Source organism: Gekko japonicus, unplaced genomic scaffold (genome assembly GCF_001447785.1).
Source record: "Gekko japonicus isolate JY-2015 unplaced genomic scaffold, Gekko_japonicus_V1.1 scaffold1396, whole genome shotgun sequence".
NCBI classification, from domain to species: Eukaryota; Metazoa; Chordata; class Lepidosauria; order Squamata; family Gekkonidae; genus Gekko; species Gekko japonicus.
The window spans coordinates 43022-59858 of NW_015173172.1; the positions used below are offsets into that span (position 1 = coordinate 43022).

General features: G+C 41.3%; 1 protein-coding gene across 1 annotated transcript in view; it reads right to left on the reverse strand.

The window, feature by feature from the left end:
• Positions 1–11096, reverse strand: part of EIF5B (eukaryotic translation initiation factor 5B) — a 27572-nt gene extending 16476 nt beyond the window's left edge. The window contains exons 1-9 of the mRNA XM_015422537.1: positions 11020–11096; positions 10769–10894; positions 9809–9893; positions 8585–9239; positions 6750–6973; positions 5779–5929; positions 1853–1945; positions 1368–1460; positions 1082–1168 (exon numbers count right to left, since the gene is read on the reverse strand). Of these exons, the coding sequence (XP_015278023.1) occupies positions 1082–1168; positions 1368–1460; positions 1853–1945; positions 5779–5929; positions 6750–6973; positions 8585–9239; positions 9809–9893; positions 10769–10894; positions 11020–11096 (1591 nt within the window). The remainder of the gene's footprint in view (positions 1–1081; positions 1169–1367; positions 1461–1852; positions 1946–5778; positions 5930–6749; positions 6974–8584; positions 9240–9808; positions 9894–10768; positions 10895–11019) is intronic.
• Positions 11097–16837: the final 5741 nt, after the last annotated feature.

A 16837-nucleotide genomic window follows, 5' to 3' on the forward strand; every position in this document is an offset into this window, starting at 1 on the left:
ATCGCTGCAGTGGATGTGTCCGGCCAGGCGGTGGCAGTGTGGCGATTTGACATACGGGTCCTGAAGCCTGGTCGACAAGCAGCCGTTCGGAAAATGACTGAGCCAAGCCAGAAGACGTTTACACCATGCAGTGACAGCGTGTGCAATTAAATGAATATATGTTGTCTTCCCTATCCCCTATGAACATCGTTAGTCCCCTGTCTAAAATGTGTAACTGTACGTCGCTTTGAGCCCACTGGGGAAAGCGATTAATAAATTGAAAGTATTATTATTAGTAGTAGTAAGGGAGGACAACATATAAATCTTTAAATCACACATGTTCGCAGCCGACGGTGAGTTTGTTCAGCAGTAAGGTCAGACATGTTCCAACGACATTTTCCCCTCGGCATGGCTTGATGTCGCCAGCTTTCTCCAGGACTGCTTCAGTTGCAGCGCAGCACTGCCACCGCCTGGCCGGACGGCCCATTACAGGCTTTCTTGATGCCAAAGAGTTCTTTCTAGGCTTTTCGATCTCACGCGCTGGACCTTCCATTCGCTGGCTAACACCTCCCCCACCCTCTCTAAGGAGTGGTACCCATTTTATCTACTCGCCGAAGCTTTCGAACCGCTGGGTGGACGGCGACCTGGGGACAAGGCTGGTAGCTCACACCAGCACGGGTCTAGAACTGACAGTAGTTCTGTTCAGCTCAGATGTTTTAACCAGAGGATAAATCCCCTGCTATGACCAGCACACTAAGAGAACACGAGAGACATCACACCAAGTAGCCAATGAGTCCTCTCATTTTTCTCAGCTACACAGAAGTTCTCTCTAATGATGGACACCCCCCCCAGCTTGGCCAACAAATAAGTAGTTCTTCTTGTCCACAATCATATTGCTAATCAAGTTCACAGAGTCTGTTCATGTCAGCCATAATTTTAACTACTGGCTGATCATAAGGTACCATGTATAGATGAAAGGACCGTTCTATTTACGTGCTGTATTTCTTTCTTATTCCAGACCAAATTTTTCAGTATCAGAACAAAAGGCAGCAGAAGCCTTAGATCAATGTACTAGTCTATTCTTTTTCAAAATGAAACTCACCCTTCTCCCTTTCTTCATCGCTAACCATAGCTTCCCAATCATCCAACCCTGCCTCTTCAGGTTCCTCTTCTTCCTTTTCTTCTGAAACTAAAAGGTAATGCAGATAGGATATAAGGACTAGGAAAAAACTGGATGACTCACATGTTTGTTATTGATAACATGAAATCTCAGTAGCCTTGAAGATGGTCTGGTTTATCTGGCCTCACAATATTAAACTAAGGAAAAAGAAATAAGGGATCTACGATTCAGACAAATTAGATATTTCCAGTCTGCCTGATTAACCGACCTGGTTCTGCTTGAAGAGTAATCTCTTCTTTCACTGGTGTAACTGTAACTGGTTCTACAGCTTCTTCAATAGTGGAAGTTGGCTCCATGATTTCTAGAATTGTAAGAGAAAAAAATTACTATATGTCTGAAGAGGTTTTTTTAAAAAAAGAGTGTTTAAACCTACCACAATCACAACTATTTTAGCAATCCTTCAAAATCCAGATTTCTCTTGCTACAACTAGATGGCAGGTAAAGGACTCTCAATGATCACAGATCACTCAGTGTTTATAAGCTATAACAGCAGAGAAGGAACCAGCTACCACCACAGCTTTACAGCCAAGCTTTGAAATGCTTCCAATTTTGTAATTGTAAAGTCTATTTTAAAAGAAATCAGGGCTCTTTAAACCAAATGTTTTGAAAAACAAAACAAGAATTCCAGTTGATTAACAATGCTACATACAAGCACTACATTTTTTTAAAAAATGCAAAATTGAGCAACCTCACCATCTTTTTCTTGCTGCTGTTGTTTCTTTTTCTTTTTGTCTTCATATATAGGCCTTTTCTTTGGCACAGAATCTTTGGATGGCACCTCAACACCTGCCAAACAGTAACCAACATATTCAAAGAAATACTGCTGCAGTGTAACAAATTTGGTAGCCAGTGAAAACTGAATTTGCAAATTAGCAAAAAAACAATGAGGCTTAACCATGAGGCCAAACACCTTAACCGAAATAAGCCCAGACACTAATTTGGTGAAGTACAATTTCACTAATTTCACTGTACATTTCCAAGTCTCTAAAATGTTTTTGGTTAGTAGATGGTAAGCAAGACAGCAGATAACATGAGAAAGTGGGGCCAGGGAGAGAGTTTAGATTTGTTCAGCGATAGTGAACTTTGTGGCACAAGCTGAACCTGTATAAAACAGATGGGCTTAATTTGAACCAAAAGGGAACCACACGGCTCTAGCACTTATAATATCAATAAGGCAGCAGAGCAGCTTTTAATCTAATACCAGGCAAAAGCCAACAAGAGCTGGGGAGTCTCCAGTTCAGGACAAGTCAGTCCAATGGGTTAATATTGGTAGGAAAACAACAGAATTTGGGAGTGAGAATAGGATGGCAAAGGAAGGCCATGTGCAGATATAAAAGGCCCAAGGGAGGCAGGGGTAATAATGTTATAGCTGTCTATATGCCAATGCTAGAAGCCTCCAAGCCAATATGGGGGAGCTGGAGTGCTTGGTGCTAAAAGACAATTTAGTTAAAGTGGGCATGTAAGTCAGTAATTAGGCATGAGAAAACAGAATTTGAGGAGCAGATTGCTAAAAGCTTCAAGACAAACAGTAAGCATTTCTTTAAATACATCCAGAGCAGGAAACCAGCCAGAGAGGAAGTTGGGCCTTTGGATGACCAAGGAATAAAAGGATTGCCAAAGGAAGATGGCAGAGAAACTCAAGGAATTCTTTGCATCTGTGTTCACTCTTGAAAGTATGGGGCCTGTACCGAGGCTATAAGCACTACTTTCAGGAATGGAGTCTGAAAAACTGAGTCAAACTGAGGTGAGAAGAGATGAAGTTGGGGAAATTAAAAACCAGTTAAGTCTCCAGATTCTGATGGCATATACCCAAGGATTCTTAGGGAATTCAAATGTCAGACTGTTGATCTACTAACCAGCATATGTAACATCACTAAAAGTCAGCCACTGTACCAGAAGACTGGAGTGTAGCAAAATGTTACATTGATTTTTTTAAAAGAGGTGGGGGGGGACGAGGAAATTATTTATTTATTTAAAACATTTTTATGCCACCTTTCCATCCAGTCAGGGTTTCCAAAGCCAGTAAGTCTACAATCCCAACTTTAAGTATACGCTAATACTCTCAGCAAGTTCAGACTGTGAGAGGAAAACAGACCTTGGGGTCATAGTGGATACCACAATGACAACGTCAACCCAAGGTACCACAGCAGTGAAAAAGGCAAACTATACTAGGATTAAGAAAGGAATTGAAAATATAACACCTAATATTATAATGCCCCTGTACGGTTCTACGGGGCAGCCTAATTTGGAAATATCTCAAAAAGGATATTTCAGAGCAGGAAAAGTACAGAAGAGGGCAACCAAGATGACTAAGGGGTTGCAGCACCTTTCCTATGTGGAAAGGCTGAAGAGTCTGAAACTTTTCAGTTTAAGAAACAGTCAACCGGGGGGGGGGGGGATAGAGGTTTATAAAATTATTTACAGGATACGGAGAGTGGGAAAATATAACTTTTTCATCCTTTCCCAAAGTACTAGATTTCAAGGGCATCCAATGATGTTGATGGGCAGTGGATTCAGGACTGAGAAAAGGAAATACATCTTTACTCAATGAGTGATTAAAATGGGGAATTTGCTGCTACAGGATGTAGTGGCAGCCACAGGCACAGCCAGCTTTAAAAAGGTGTTAGACAGATTCATGGACCCACCATGACTAAAAGGGAACCTCCACATTCAGAGGCAGGAAACCTGAGTACCATTGCAGGAAGACAACATCAGGGAAAGTCTTTGACCTCTATGCCCTGTTCTTGATCCTCCACATTAACCGTCTGGCCACCGTGAGAGACAGGATGCTGGTCTCTGTTGACCCCTGCTCTGATCCACCAGGGCTCTTCTTATGCTCTCCTCTCATACATACGAGTGCCACTACAGAATGAAGAACCTCAGAGCTCAAATACACTTTATCAGGGCTATTTTTGGGCAGGAACGCACGGGAATGGAGTTCTGGCTGGCTCCCGAGTTGGCCACACCCAGCAGGAACTCATTAGCATAATAGGCCACACCCAACAGCAGAAACTCATTAGGATTGGCTACATTAGGGGTGTGTGGCCTAACATGCAAAGGAGTTCCTGCTACAAAAAAAAGCCCTGGGTTTTACAACAAACAAGGTAAACAGAATAAGAAGCAAAAGGTCGGTGTGGCTGGATGGCCACAATTCTGGTAACATGGGGGTGTGGCCTAATATGCCAACGAGCTGTGCTGTCGGGGTGTGGCCTAATATGCTAATGAGTTTCTGCTGTTGGGTGTGGCCTATTATGCTAAAGAGTTCCTGCTGGTCTTTTTCTACAAAAAAAGCCCTGCACTTTATAATGGGGATAGTTTAAACTCAAAATCCACTGCAGCTGTCACCAAATTGGATTGGATCTACAGTGGAGAAGGGTAGGGATCTAATCTCCTCCCCTTGCTGTTTGCTCATAGAAATCCCCTTTCCCACAAGCTGCTATCAGCCCTGATAAGACAGCATTAGTGACAGAGACAGCGCAGTGGCTAGAGTGCTGGAGCGGAACCTCAGTTTATTTGTAGGGGAGGGTGGGATTCGGGGCAACAACAGAAATATACACAATAGTTTCTAATCAAACCAAATTTTGTAATGTACCTGCATAAAATGCACAATTTGTATCTTGGCTAATATGTGAAATTATTCTGTTTGGCAGATTTACGGAGTTTAGAATTATGAATGTCTTAGGTTTTGTAGAACCAAAACTGAATACACCCAACCCCGAAGGAAATTCGGTTCAAACAGCCCATGGCCATTCCGGCCGTTGGGCTGGGGAAACGCCTTTGCCTCCCAGCCAGAAGAGGCAGAAAACGGTTTGGCGCCAAAAGCGCCACATACAGGCCTTGGAAGGGGGCGGGGCAGTGAAGGCTTAAAAGCCCAGCCCCGCCTCTCCTCCTCAGCAGTCCCGCACAGTTGCTTCACCCTATGTCATCTTAGCCCATCTATCTCACTTTTTGCTTTCTGACAGAAAGTAAAAGCTGAAAGCAGAAAAAAAATACTTTGCAAAATGGGTGAATGGAAATGGAAGCACAAATACAAACTCCCATATGACAGTGCCCACCATCTGAGGTAATCTTCAGAGACCCTATTTGATTAGGGCCAGGGCCTTTCCCATGGTGATGCCCACTTAATGAATACCCTCCCTACAGATGGTACCTAGTTTACTGTAATTTAAATTCCAAATCATCATCTTATTCTCCTAAAGTTGCTAAGTTGTTTTTATACTACCTACTGTGATTTTTACTGCGTGTTGTAGTTTTATAAGTTGCTGATTTCTTACGTAGCTGATTTTAGTCATTTGTTTTTCAATTAGTGTTGATGACTTAATCTACAAATTATAAAAATGGTAACAAATGTGTTTACAGAGGTTTCAGCTACATATGGGCTGATTTCCCACTGATTTCAGCAGCAAGCATATTGTACTCCTGTCTATTATACATAACCAACCAAGGTTTTGCTCCCTTCACTCCCCAGTTACTACATGTAACATCAAGTAAAAGTTTGCAGTACAACTTGAGCTCAGCACTGGAGCATTACAAACACTGGAAAATACTTTTGAAGTAATTTAGTCTGAATAATAAACACATGAGGCAGTCAAAGTATTAATGGCAAAAGTGAACCTTACCCTGAGCTTGCAGTAACTTAAGAGTAGCCTCTGCTCTGGCTCTAGCTTCTTTCTGAGATTTAGTTAAAAGCTTTCCCTCCTTCTTCAAGCGCTCTTTCCTCTCTTTCTCTTTTTGCTTCTTTCTCTCCTTCCGTTCTTGTTCCAAGCGTTCCTAAAAAGAGCAAGGGTACATCTATCATCCTTTCTACCACATTGCGCTAGATCTTGACATTCAACACTTGCCGATGAATGCATGTTATTTGGTAGTAAACTCAATGCATTGACACTTCTGGGTGATGACATCTGGATTTTGCTTTTGGGCTGTAAACTACCTCTTTCTACTTTTATGATACCTGAAATCAACCAACAAAAAAAGGACTCTGACTCTATGCTTCATGCAACAAATTTAAAACTCCTGAGTTAATACAATGACTTCTAGGTAATTTCTAGTCTCACTGCTGAACAGGGATTTTGAGTCACACAGGTTTAGAGACAGAGACATCTGTTGGACTTTATTTATTCTATAGAATGTAACCATTTTATTGCCTTCTTGCTTGGAGTAACTTGAAACCAGGAGTCTGACTCTGCTCTGCATCCGATACACACAGTGTAGGCTTTAACGGGACCTAACACCATGTCCTGTGGCATTCTCCCTTCCCAAAGCTCTTTTTAAACAATGTTTTTGTAGCATCCACTCTGTGGAAGAGTTCTGGTGATCTCGAAAGCTCACAATACTGCTACGTGTCACTGGGTTGATCTTAATAAAATGTATTACATGGATCATGTTCTTGGTTTTTGGAATTTATGAAAGAACTCGTGTTAATCCTATCCATGAGTTACTGGTCCCCTTCCTCCTCCCTCATATCTCATGGGAACATTTATTGGCAGCAAATAAATGGTGATGTTTGGTGAGAAACACAACACAATCCACACTTCAAAGCCAAAATGCTGTTTTACCCTTTCCCCCTCTTCAGTATGAAAACTTGCAGTACCTCCTCTTTGCGTTTGGCTTCTAGCTCTTCCAGTCGTCTGATTCGCTCCTCCTCTTCTCTCTTTGCTCTTTCCTCCTCTTCCTTCAGCTTAGCCAGGGCTTCTTGCATGGCTTTCACTGTGGCTTTGCTAGGACCCTTTTTCTTCTCTTTTTCTTTTTCTTCCTTTTCACCTTTCTTTTTCTTTTTATCTTTCTCTTTCTTCTTTTTCTCGCCTTCATTATCATCTGCTAAAACAGACAATCATTTTCAAATTTAAACTCAAACGGTCCCCTTTTTAAAAAAAGGAGAATTAAAGGCCACGGAGTGTCCCCCAAGGCCTTGTGAATACACACTGCAGTTTCTTCGCGTCCCTCCTCCCCCAACAACTGATTCCCAAAACACCTTTGAGGATGCTGCTAAAGTTTGTGCGAGTCATGGGAGCGACTTATTCTGCAAGACAGAGCACTTCTCCCTGAAAAAGGCTCTGCTCAGAAGCAGTCATGTGCCTCATGGATTTGGGAGGCATAAATTTATAGCCACCTGAAGCATCTCTTTTTGCAACCACAACAGTCAAATAAATGAGCCAACAAACCAAGGCAGCAGCATGACTGATTACTGGACATTGATACCAAAAAAATTGAAGTTACAAGCATATATAAAAAAAGATTAAACAAAATATATCTTTAATATTTCAGTGCACTTAAATATTTCATTAAAAACAAAATAGGCCTTTAGGCCATACAGGTCATACACAGTGCAGTACACTTTACATACAATGCAGAATACTCTTAGTAGCACACTGTGCCATACACACTACATATAATTACAGTATATTCTTAGTAGCACTGATTGGAACCAATAAACCAATAAAATTGGACCAGACCACATTACATGTAATCATCTAGGGCTCTTCTTAATTTACAGTTGAAGCACACAAATACACACTGCGGGTGCAGGAATTGCTGAATTCAGATCAATAAATTTACCTACGAACTTCACCGGACAATACTCATCGGTTTGTTTTTGAGTATATTAGTATCCTTAGCACAGAAGGAATTCTTAGTGTGTTTTTAAAATATTTTTATTGCATGATTATACTATCTTTCATTCCCTTTGATGTGGCTATAAAGATCAGGAGCCAGATATAAAACTCCCACAGAGTACTTCTGTGCCACAGTATATATTTTGGAATGTACGTTGATTTTTTTATTATTAATTTTATTAATAATTTTGAAAAGTATCAATAAAATTAATTTGATTCATTATTATTTTTTAAGCCCCCATCTACGCACTACAGCACAGATTCCTTCATATAGTGTGTATGTGGTATTAAATTGGGACCAGTGAAGAAGGCCTTTGTGGCTGAAACTCATCTGGTCCAATTTTATTGGTTTATTGGTTTCAATTAGTGCTACTAAGAGTATTCTGCATTGTATGTAAATTGTGTACTGTACAGTATATGACCTAAAATCCTATTTTGTTTTTAATGAGCTATTTAAGTGCACTGAAATATTAAAGATATATTTTTGTTTAATCTTTTTTATATATATGCTTGTAACTTCAACCTTTTAGGTATCCATTTTGAGGTTGGTTTTTTGCCCCTTCTTTTGTGTTATTGGACATCTTCAGGTAAACTCAGATAATCAATTTTCCCAACAGATGCCTACTTTTTTGTTTTGTTTTTAAGATCCCCAACAGCTGGGATCAAACTGATCTGAATGTTGCAGTCAAACATACTTTAGGATCGACATGAGCATATCCAAAACATTAACTTGCTTTCCCTGCCCTGCAAGTTCCCAGTGGAAACTTTTAACTCTTCCCACAAAAATTCATTTTTCCACAACAATTTCACTAACCTTCAGCTGCTACAGAAGTCTCTCCCTTTTCCACAGCACCAGATGCTGGCGCAGATTCAGAAACTGCTCCTTTTTCAGCTTTCTTTGGAATCTCCTTCTGCTTCCCCTGTTCTTTACTAACTTCCAGGTCTTCTTTTTCTTTCTGCTTTCTTAATTTGGCTTTTTCCTCCTCCCGCTTTTTTCTCTCTCGTTCTTTCTTTTCTGCTTTCTTCTGAGCCACAGTTTTTATTTTGAATGAAGACTCCTCCTCTTCATCACCACTTTCAGCCTCAGCCACTGCCTTGCCCTTCTCATTTTTCTTTTGTCCTTTTTTTGACTCGGGGCCCTCAACGAATTCATCGCCACTCTCCCCAGAGGATGCTCCCTGGACATGCTCCTTGCCTTTCTTAACGTTAACGTCATCTTCTTCGGAAAGCTCCAGTTTTTTATTTGACTTCTGACCTTTTCCTTTCTTCTTTTTAAGTGTCGTATCAAAGTCATCATCACTACTGCCAGAAGGAGCGTCCTTTTTGGGTTTAGTGGCTTTCTTAGACTTTGCTTCTTTGTCCTCCATTTCTTCGCTGTCATAATCATCATCCAAGTTGGACTTTTTATTCTTTCCTTTTCCTTTTTTATCTTGCTTTGAAAGGCCGATTTCTTCATTTTCATTCTCTATCTGATAAATCAAACAGGTGTTTTTAAATGGTGTTTTTTTAAAAATTTCATCAATGGAAAATAAAAGTCTTATGCTTGAAAATATTAAAACTGTGACATGAAAATTCTCTGGATGCAGACTATAGAACGTATTTGAAGTTGAAAGACTTCCCTTCTTCCAGTAAAACATATAATGTTTCTTATTTAATCCTTTCTCGGGCAGCCTCATCACTGTTCAAAGTCAGTATATAAATGATTAAAGGTATGGAATGCAATCCAGCATTCCACACATAATACAGTGAGACAAATGCATAAAATGATGCCATTTGGGGACAGGTTCAGAAAATGGTGGACAATTCACCAAAACAGTTCCATACTGTAAAAATTACTTGTCATTGGAGTGTTTGAACAAAGACATTGCACATGGAAATTTTGCATGTGGCAACAGAACTAAACCATTCACAGATCACTTCCCACATCTGGGAAAGTTTATATGGACTATACACTGCTTTGGGGAGAAATGACAATTCACTTTGGCAAGGGGCATTCTGGGTACAATTTCTCTCAATATTTTTGTTCAGTACTGTTTACCTTTACTGCAGGTGGTTCTTTTTCAGCTTTCCCTCCTTGTGCCTCTAGAGACAACTCTTCCAACTCCTTCAAGATATCATCTTCACTACAATAAGAATTACATATTTTTATGCACCGCTTACTTTCAGATAAAGCAGGGTTCTAACTGACTGATTCCAACAGAGAGAGATGTGCTGCCTAACCCTCTAGATTCCAACCCACTTTCTTCTTTTCATATTCTTGGATCAGAGAAATTGAAAGGAAGGACAGAAACTGGGTCATGTAAAATACATTATCTTCTTTTTTGTGCCCTTCTGTCTCTCTCCTCCTCCCCCTCACTCCAAGCTAAGAAACAGATTGGAAAGACTAGAAACACAGGGGCAGAAAGACATGTGATACAAAGAAATGTATTACATGTGCACCCTTGTTTCTCAAGTCCCCTACCTGGGAAAGGGCTTAAGGAGGGAGCCAGAGTAGTAGGCATACTCTTGCAGCTCTCCTGTTATTCCACAGAATTTCACAGAACAGAGAATGGTCATTGTTCAACTTGCTGGAAGGCCATGGGGGAGGGGCTGTTTGGCCCGCTAGTAACACCAGTCGTCAAACAGGCAAATCCACATTCAGCCCAGGTCAAGCTCTATATATGCTCATCAGCAGAATGCTGTGCATGCATCATCTTCAAAGCATAAAAGCCCCATTCAAGACACTGAACTATCAAGGCAACAGTCTGTTTGGGGGAGTGAGATCTGGATGTGAAGGACTAAATTTAGTCATGCATATACCTTACCCACGTCCCACCCCTGAACAATCCTGGCTAACACTGACAATTTTACTGTGAGGCCACAGATGGAGCTTTTCAGCTTCAGAGAACACATCCAAAAAATCTCTTTGGGTTCATGTTTCTTCGCTCAGCAAGGTATACAGACCCAGAAGACTGCTTTCATGCACCTAAGGAGGGCAACAAAGGACAAGCATACTCACTCGTATTCTTGTTTTTTCTTTTCCTTTTTCTTTTTGCCTTTAGACTTTGGAGGCTCTTGTTCCTTGGCGGCCCCTGCTCCCTCTATTTCAGCAGCAAGAGCATCAACGTCAATGTCATCCTTGGCACTAAAATGAAAAGTATCACCAATTATTTAAGGGTCAATGGTGTTGACTAATAGCAGCAACAGTAACAGTGGAACAGTCATTCTCATGTTAAAAGCTTAGCACACACTTTATCACATTGTGCTAACTGGGCTAACTTCCCACAGATCCATTCCTCTAACAGCAGCACTTTCTCTCCTTTGGTGTCAGGGGAAGGTGCTGCCATTAGACGAACAGATCCATGGGACCCAATCTGTAATTAAATTACTTTGTAATGGAGATGCACATCTGAGTTTGATTCTGTGCCGACAGCAGCTCAGACCATTCTGCTTGGCTCCCAGGGCCAGAACTCCACCCAAGCAATCAAGGCACTGACCGCACGGTTGGGGCTAGCAGTGCAAGAGAAGGCAAGTGGCACGATCTGTGGTCGTTATCAGCTCCCACCTAGCCAACACTCAAGCCCAAGGCAAACCCACGAAACAGTGCCAGAGCTGCAGGGACCTGGGTTGCACCATGTGTGTAAGGGACAAGTACAACCCCTCCCCTCTCACTTTGTTTGCTAGCACACCAGCTTCTTCACAGGCAGGCATCTCTTGGGGTGGGCGGGCATTTCTGGCCCCAAAAAAGGTTGCCTATCCTGCTGATAAGCAATACTGAATATATATTTTTTCTTAAACACCAGATGTCACAGCTTTGGTTAACCTTTATTTTAAAAGACTCGAGTTCATCACCCTTGTCTGCAAGGTGCATCAATACACATTGCCCATAACTATTTTGATTTCACTACATTTTTCATAAACTTTCTAAACAAATAAATACAAGATACATAACTGCAGCTCATATGCACAGAAAGCACTTTGTGTAAGAGATAGATGGATAACTTATTCAGCACAGGAGATTAGGGGGTGTGCACTTAGTATATACTGAGCCAAATAAATACCCGAGAAATACCTTATCAGTATTTTGGGGGTAATTTTTCAGCCGAATCAGATTCCCTAATCTGATTCGGCTACCAAAATAGCTGTGCCCAAATAAAAGTTGATATTATTTGGCTTTCATTTGGGCATGGCCAAGCCACGGTGCGACTCAGCAAGAGAATTCAGAATTCAGTTTAAATGCCTTCTGAACTCACTGAGTCATGCCACTGTATGACTTGTCAAGTGAACTCAAGGCATTTAAACTTTAAATGCCTTCTGAACTCCATTATACCCTATGGGGACACTCCCTAGTCCACACAGGGTATAATAGAGCCAAATAAATTCAGGGTTCCAAAATATTTACTCGAATCCCAATACAATACCGATACTGGGATTTGGACAGATTCAGGAATACTGATATTTTTTTGGTCCAATAAACCTGAATTGGAAAAATACTGTTGTTGTTTTTTGCACACCCCTACTGGAGATACCTGAAAATATTTATTTAAAATTTTCTTTTCCAATTTAAACAGTGTACTATACAAAAGCATGAGTCAGGGAATGCTAAATTCCAAAGGTCCTAACTAGTGTTCTGAGCCTGTAGTATTGCTGAAACTAAGGTGCCAGCCTGAATCACGCCCTGAAAAGGAGACTACTGGAACCCGAGGCTGTAAGTATAATAAAAGAAGAGGAAGCAAGACCACACATTAACTATTTGCAGGTTTAGTTGCATGATGTAAGGAACAAATTATTGTTATTTTTTGTTGCCATAGTATAGTTAAAAGGTATCTTCCTTGATACCATATACTGTACTGAAATTATTTCCCTTACATGGGAAGACCTGAAAGAGGCTTTAAAAAAATGAAAGAGGAAGTGTTGAGGGGGGGTTTGCTTTTTACCCATAGGGGTCTACAAAATTCATTTTCTTAAAGGAAACAAAAAAGGATGTCTCAAGGTTTTATCAAACCTGCGAAGTATTTCCACTTAGATATGTCAAGGTCGGGGGGAGGCTCAATTGTTTTTCTCCAAGGATTCCCCCCCCCCAATTTTACCAAAGAAAAAATGGGAAATTTGGGGGATCATTGAAACAAACTCCTATGATTTCTTTTTCTTTTAAGTGACAAGGTTTTACTCATTCAAAATGGCACTATGAAAACCAGCAATATCATACAATTCTCAAGCATACTGTAAACATATACAACATTTTCAAGCATTTATGGATTAAATATGAATCAGCTGGGCAACAATTAATATGCTATGTATTTTAATATAATACACTATTGAACAGTTCAGTGTTTTCAATGTTATAAAATTTTACAATATCCAAATATGCTGGTACCTATACCTATTGTGACCGCATGAGAACATTTCTGGCCAAACAGTACACTTCATTTTCTTTAGTAAAGAAATTGTTTTCTACCTTCAACTTTCCCCCTTGCCCCTCAGATGGCAAAATTACGATACACATACTAAGGCAGCACAGGGTGGAGAAGTCTGCAACTCTTTCTCAAGTACTGGGTATATTGGCAGTTTTCGATGTAGAACACATATAAATACACTGAACAATGCAACTGTATAATCTAATTTATGTTGTTAAAGTGAAAAAATAAGCTTAGGGCTGACAGGAAACTAAGTACTGCAAATATTGCAATATTCCCCAAACTTTTGTTTTACCTTCCAGAAACAGAACCCAGATCTTCAAAATTTCCAGCAATTTTACAACCCTATTCATAGTGCAGCACAGTGAAAGACAGTAATATGAGTCAATTAAACATCAACATTACTACAATGCATTATATCCCAATAAATCTAAATGTAAAGCGATCGTGTTGAAACTCCTCTCTGTGTTCGATAAGGAAAGTTATTTCAATGGCTGAGACAACTTCAGCTGGAAATGAGCCACAAACAGCCCTGAGAAAATCTGAGGAAAGGTACTTCCTTAATCTGAGACAGAACACAGCAAATTGAAATGGGTTCAGGCAGTAACATATGAAACCATAGGATTAATTAAACTGCACTATCAAGCTGCTGCTACTTCTGAATGAGCCACTTGCAGAGAAAGACTTTTTCGGGGGGGGGAGGGAGGTTAAAACCATTTTTACTATGAATTCCATACTCTGAAAAAAAACAACCAGTTCAGGGAATATCAACAGACAATATTAACTGTCACAGTTAAACAAGTTAACGATAACAAAAGGCAGCAACCAAGACCTACATTTAAGGACCCTATTGATGAGAACACGAAGAGATCTGAAGCAGTTCAAGCAAAACACACACACCTCCTATCTCAGCCCAGCCAGAGTCTGGAAGAGCTGCTGTGGGATCTTTTACTTATAGTGTCCTCTACGATTGCAACCTATTGAGTCAGAAAACTGGGGAATCCCCTTTCAGGGAGGAGCATTCAGCCTCAGGAAGATTTTTCTGCCAGGCTGCATGGTGCAGCAAACAGGGAATAGAACAGAGTCTCCTCTTTTATTAGAACAAAAACAAAAATTTAATTCCCCCCCTCTATTTAATATACTTCTATTTTTCAAAACACAGAAGTATATAAGCTAGAACAAAAGCATGCCTTCTACTGCACTGCTTTATCTTTTTCCAAAATGGGGGGGGGGGGGGCGAGGAAGTCCAATTCTTTTTCTGATGCAACATGCTGCAACAACAAAAACCTTGTGTTGGCGTAGCCCTAGAACTTCAGTGGATGTCGATGCATGGCTCTTACTTTCCCCCTACACTTCCATCTCCTACAGGCACTCTTCTACTCCTGGCTCCTACATATTATCTTCTTTTCACACTTCCAGCATAGGGTAACCAGGCTGGCACCAAATGGGGACTTATGAGCCCACTCTTCCCTTGCAAATGATCCCATTAGAATTGCAACTCCTGTTCTGAAAAATCGGGGGGGGGGGGGGGGGGTTTGCTCACACCTGCCATTTTTCTCAACAGCCCTACACTTTATAACCATTGGTTTAAGCAGTACATAAAAAGCTTTCTGAAATGTTCAGTCATCGTGCATTTTTCTAAATAAGTCTGCAGACCTAAAGCCCATCTTTAAATTCCTTAGGACAACAACTAAGCCCCAACCTTGTATACCTCGGAAATATGCCAGAATAGCATGCTGCCACCTCCGCACCAAAGGAGACCAGCCCTCCCGCGTAACAAGGCATCAGCAAAAAAAAAACAAGCTGACATAAGTATCAGCACCTCCCTCATGCCATGATCCCATGATGGGCTCTTTAAAAGGTTGTTTCCCACAACTTCTGTGTGATTACAGGGAATGCAAACCAGGGATGGGAAACCTGGACTCAAGTTGCTATTAAAGGTCATAAAGTGCTGTTTGAGACTTAGAAAAGACCCTTCACACCTCCAACTGAGGATGCAAGAACAATGGACTCCATACACGTAAGCAAGGGAGGGAAATCCCCTAGCTCAAACCTACAAATATTTCCCCTTACCCCATGACATGGACCTACTGTGTACTATTTCAACAAGCCTCCCTCCCTCAACTACTGCTAGCAGTGCTTCCTACACAGGGGGCAAAAGATACACAAGCATATTGAAGACACACACCCCCCTCCAAGTAAGTTGGTAGTATATCAGTACGATGCTGGGATAATGTGACCCACACACACAGAGTGCAACCAGGTTTCTGGATGACTACCTGTGATGACACAACATCTCTAGACCTAGAAACTAGAGACCTAAATTTCACACCCAGGTGCTGGTGGTGGTGGATAGTGCCGTCAAGTCGCAGCTGACTTATGGCGACCCCACAGATCTACAAGGCGAGAGACATTCAGTGGTGGCTTGCTATTGCCTGCCTGTGCTTTGCCACCCTGCACTTCTTTGGTGGTCTCCCATCCAAACACTAACCAGGGCTTCCTAGGTCTGATGGGATCAGTCTAGTAGCCTGGCCCATCCGGGTCAGGGCAACACACCCTACAAACTTTTTAAAATATACTTTTATTTTTATGTTTGAGGCGTTGGGGACTACTTAGTCTTCTAGTCCTCAATGAAGGCACTGCCTGGACTCAAGAAGCCACTTGACATTCATCTGGCCTGTTCTGAGGGGATTATAAGCCTGAACGAACCACACAGGAGTCTTGATGAAAACAACTAAGAAACAGGCTTATTTCAGTGGTATGTGTGGCTTGGTGGTTTCTTTGTTTTCCTTCTCTCTGGTGCTCTTAGTACTACAGTAAGAAAGGTACCAGAAAGCTGGGGCTTGAGTAAGGTAACAGTTACAAAGCAGGTTTCTTGTTTGACTGACTCAGACTTCACGCGGAACTGTTTTTGATAGGAACAGCACCCAAGCCCTACCTACCTTCAAAATACCTGAAGGCCCTAACAGACTCCCAGCCTAACCAGACCTCCAAACCCTTCTCCCACCAAACTCCAACCACCCTCAATTCTCTCAGTTGGCCATCAATTAAACTGCCAAACTCCTCTTTTTTTTCTTTCCATTCCAATCTGCCATGTGAAAGTGACTGGCTTAGGCTCCTGGAGGGCAGAACTTGAAACCGTCCATCGCACTACTACCCACTGCATTCCAACCATTGCTGCTGTGAACAAAACAGTCATGATGCCTTTCACTTTGCAGGATCAGACAGACACGCATGAAATAGCTGCGGTGGAAACCCCAGTCAGAGTTTAAATGCAGCTCCCCACAAGCTTGCATCTAGCCATTCTACTGAGTAGCTGACAAATCTCATTTTAGGCATGGCTCCTTTGTCACTGCAAACATCTTAACAGAGAGCTGCTTTACTAGAACTCCTGAACCTCTCATGGGCACGAAGTGAAAGGACAGCTTGACGTAGGATTCTGTCTGTGAATACAGGTGTAGGATTAGAGAGGTGAAGGCCCCAGAAAAAAGGAGTTTTCCCCCCCATTCCCCTCCCCCAGGACTTCTCCCCCCCCATGGAAAAATTAAGAAATTTTGGGGAGCACTGCAAAAAAACCCTCCTACAAAGTATTTTTTTCCTTTTCGTAGTGAAAAGTGAGAACATCAAACTTGGTGGAAAGCAATTCTACAGTTCACTCTCTCACTTTACCA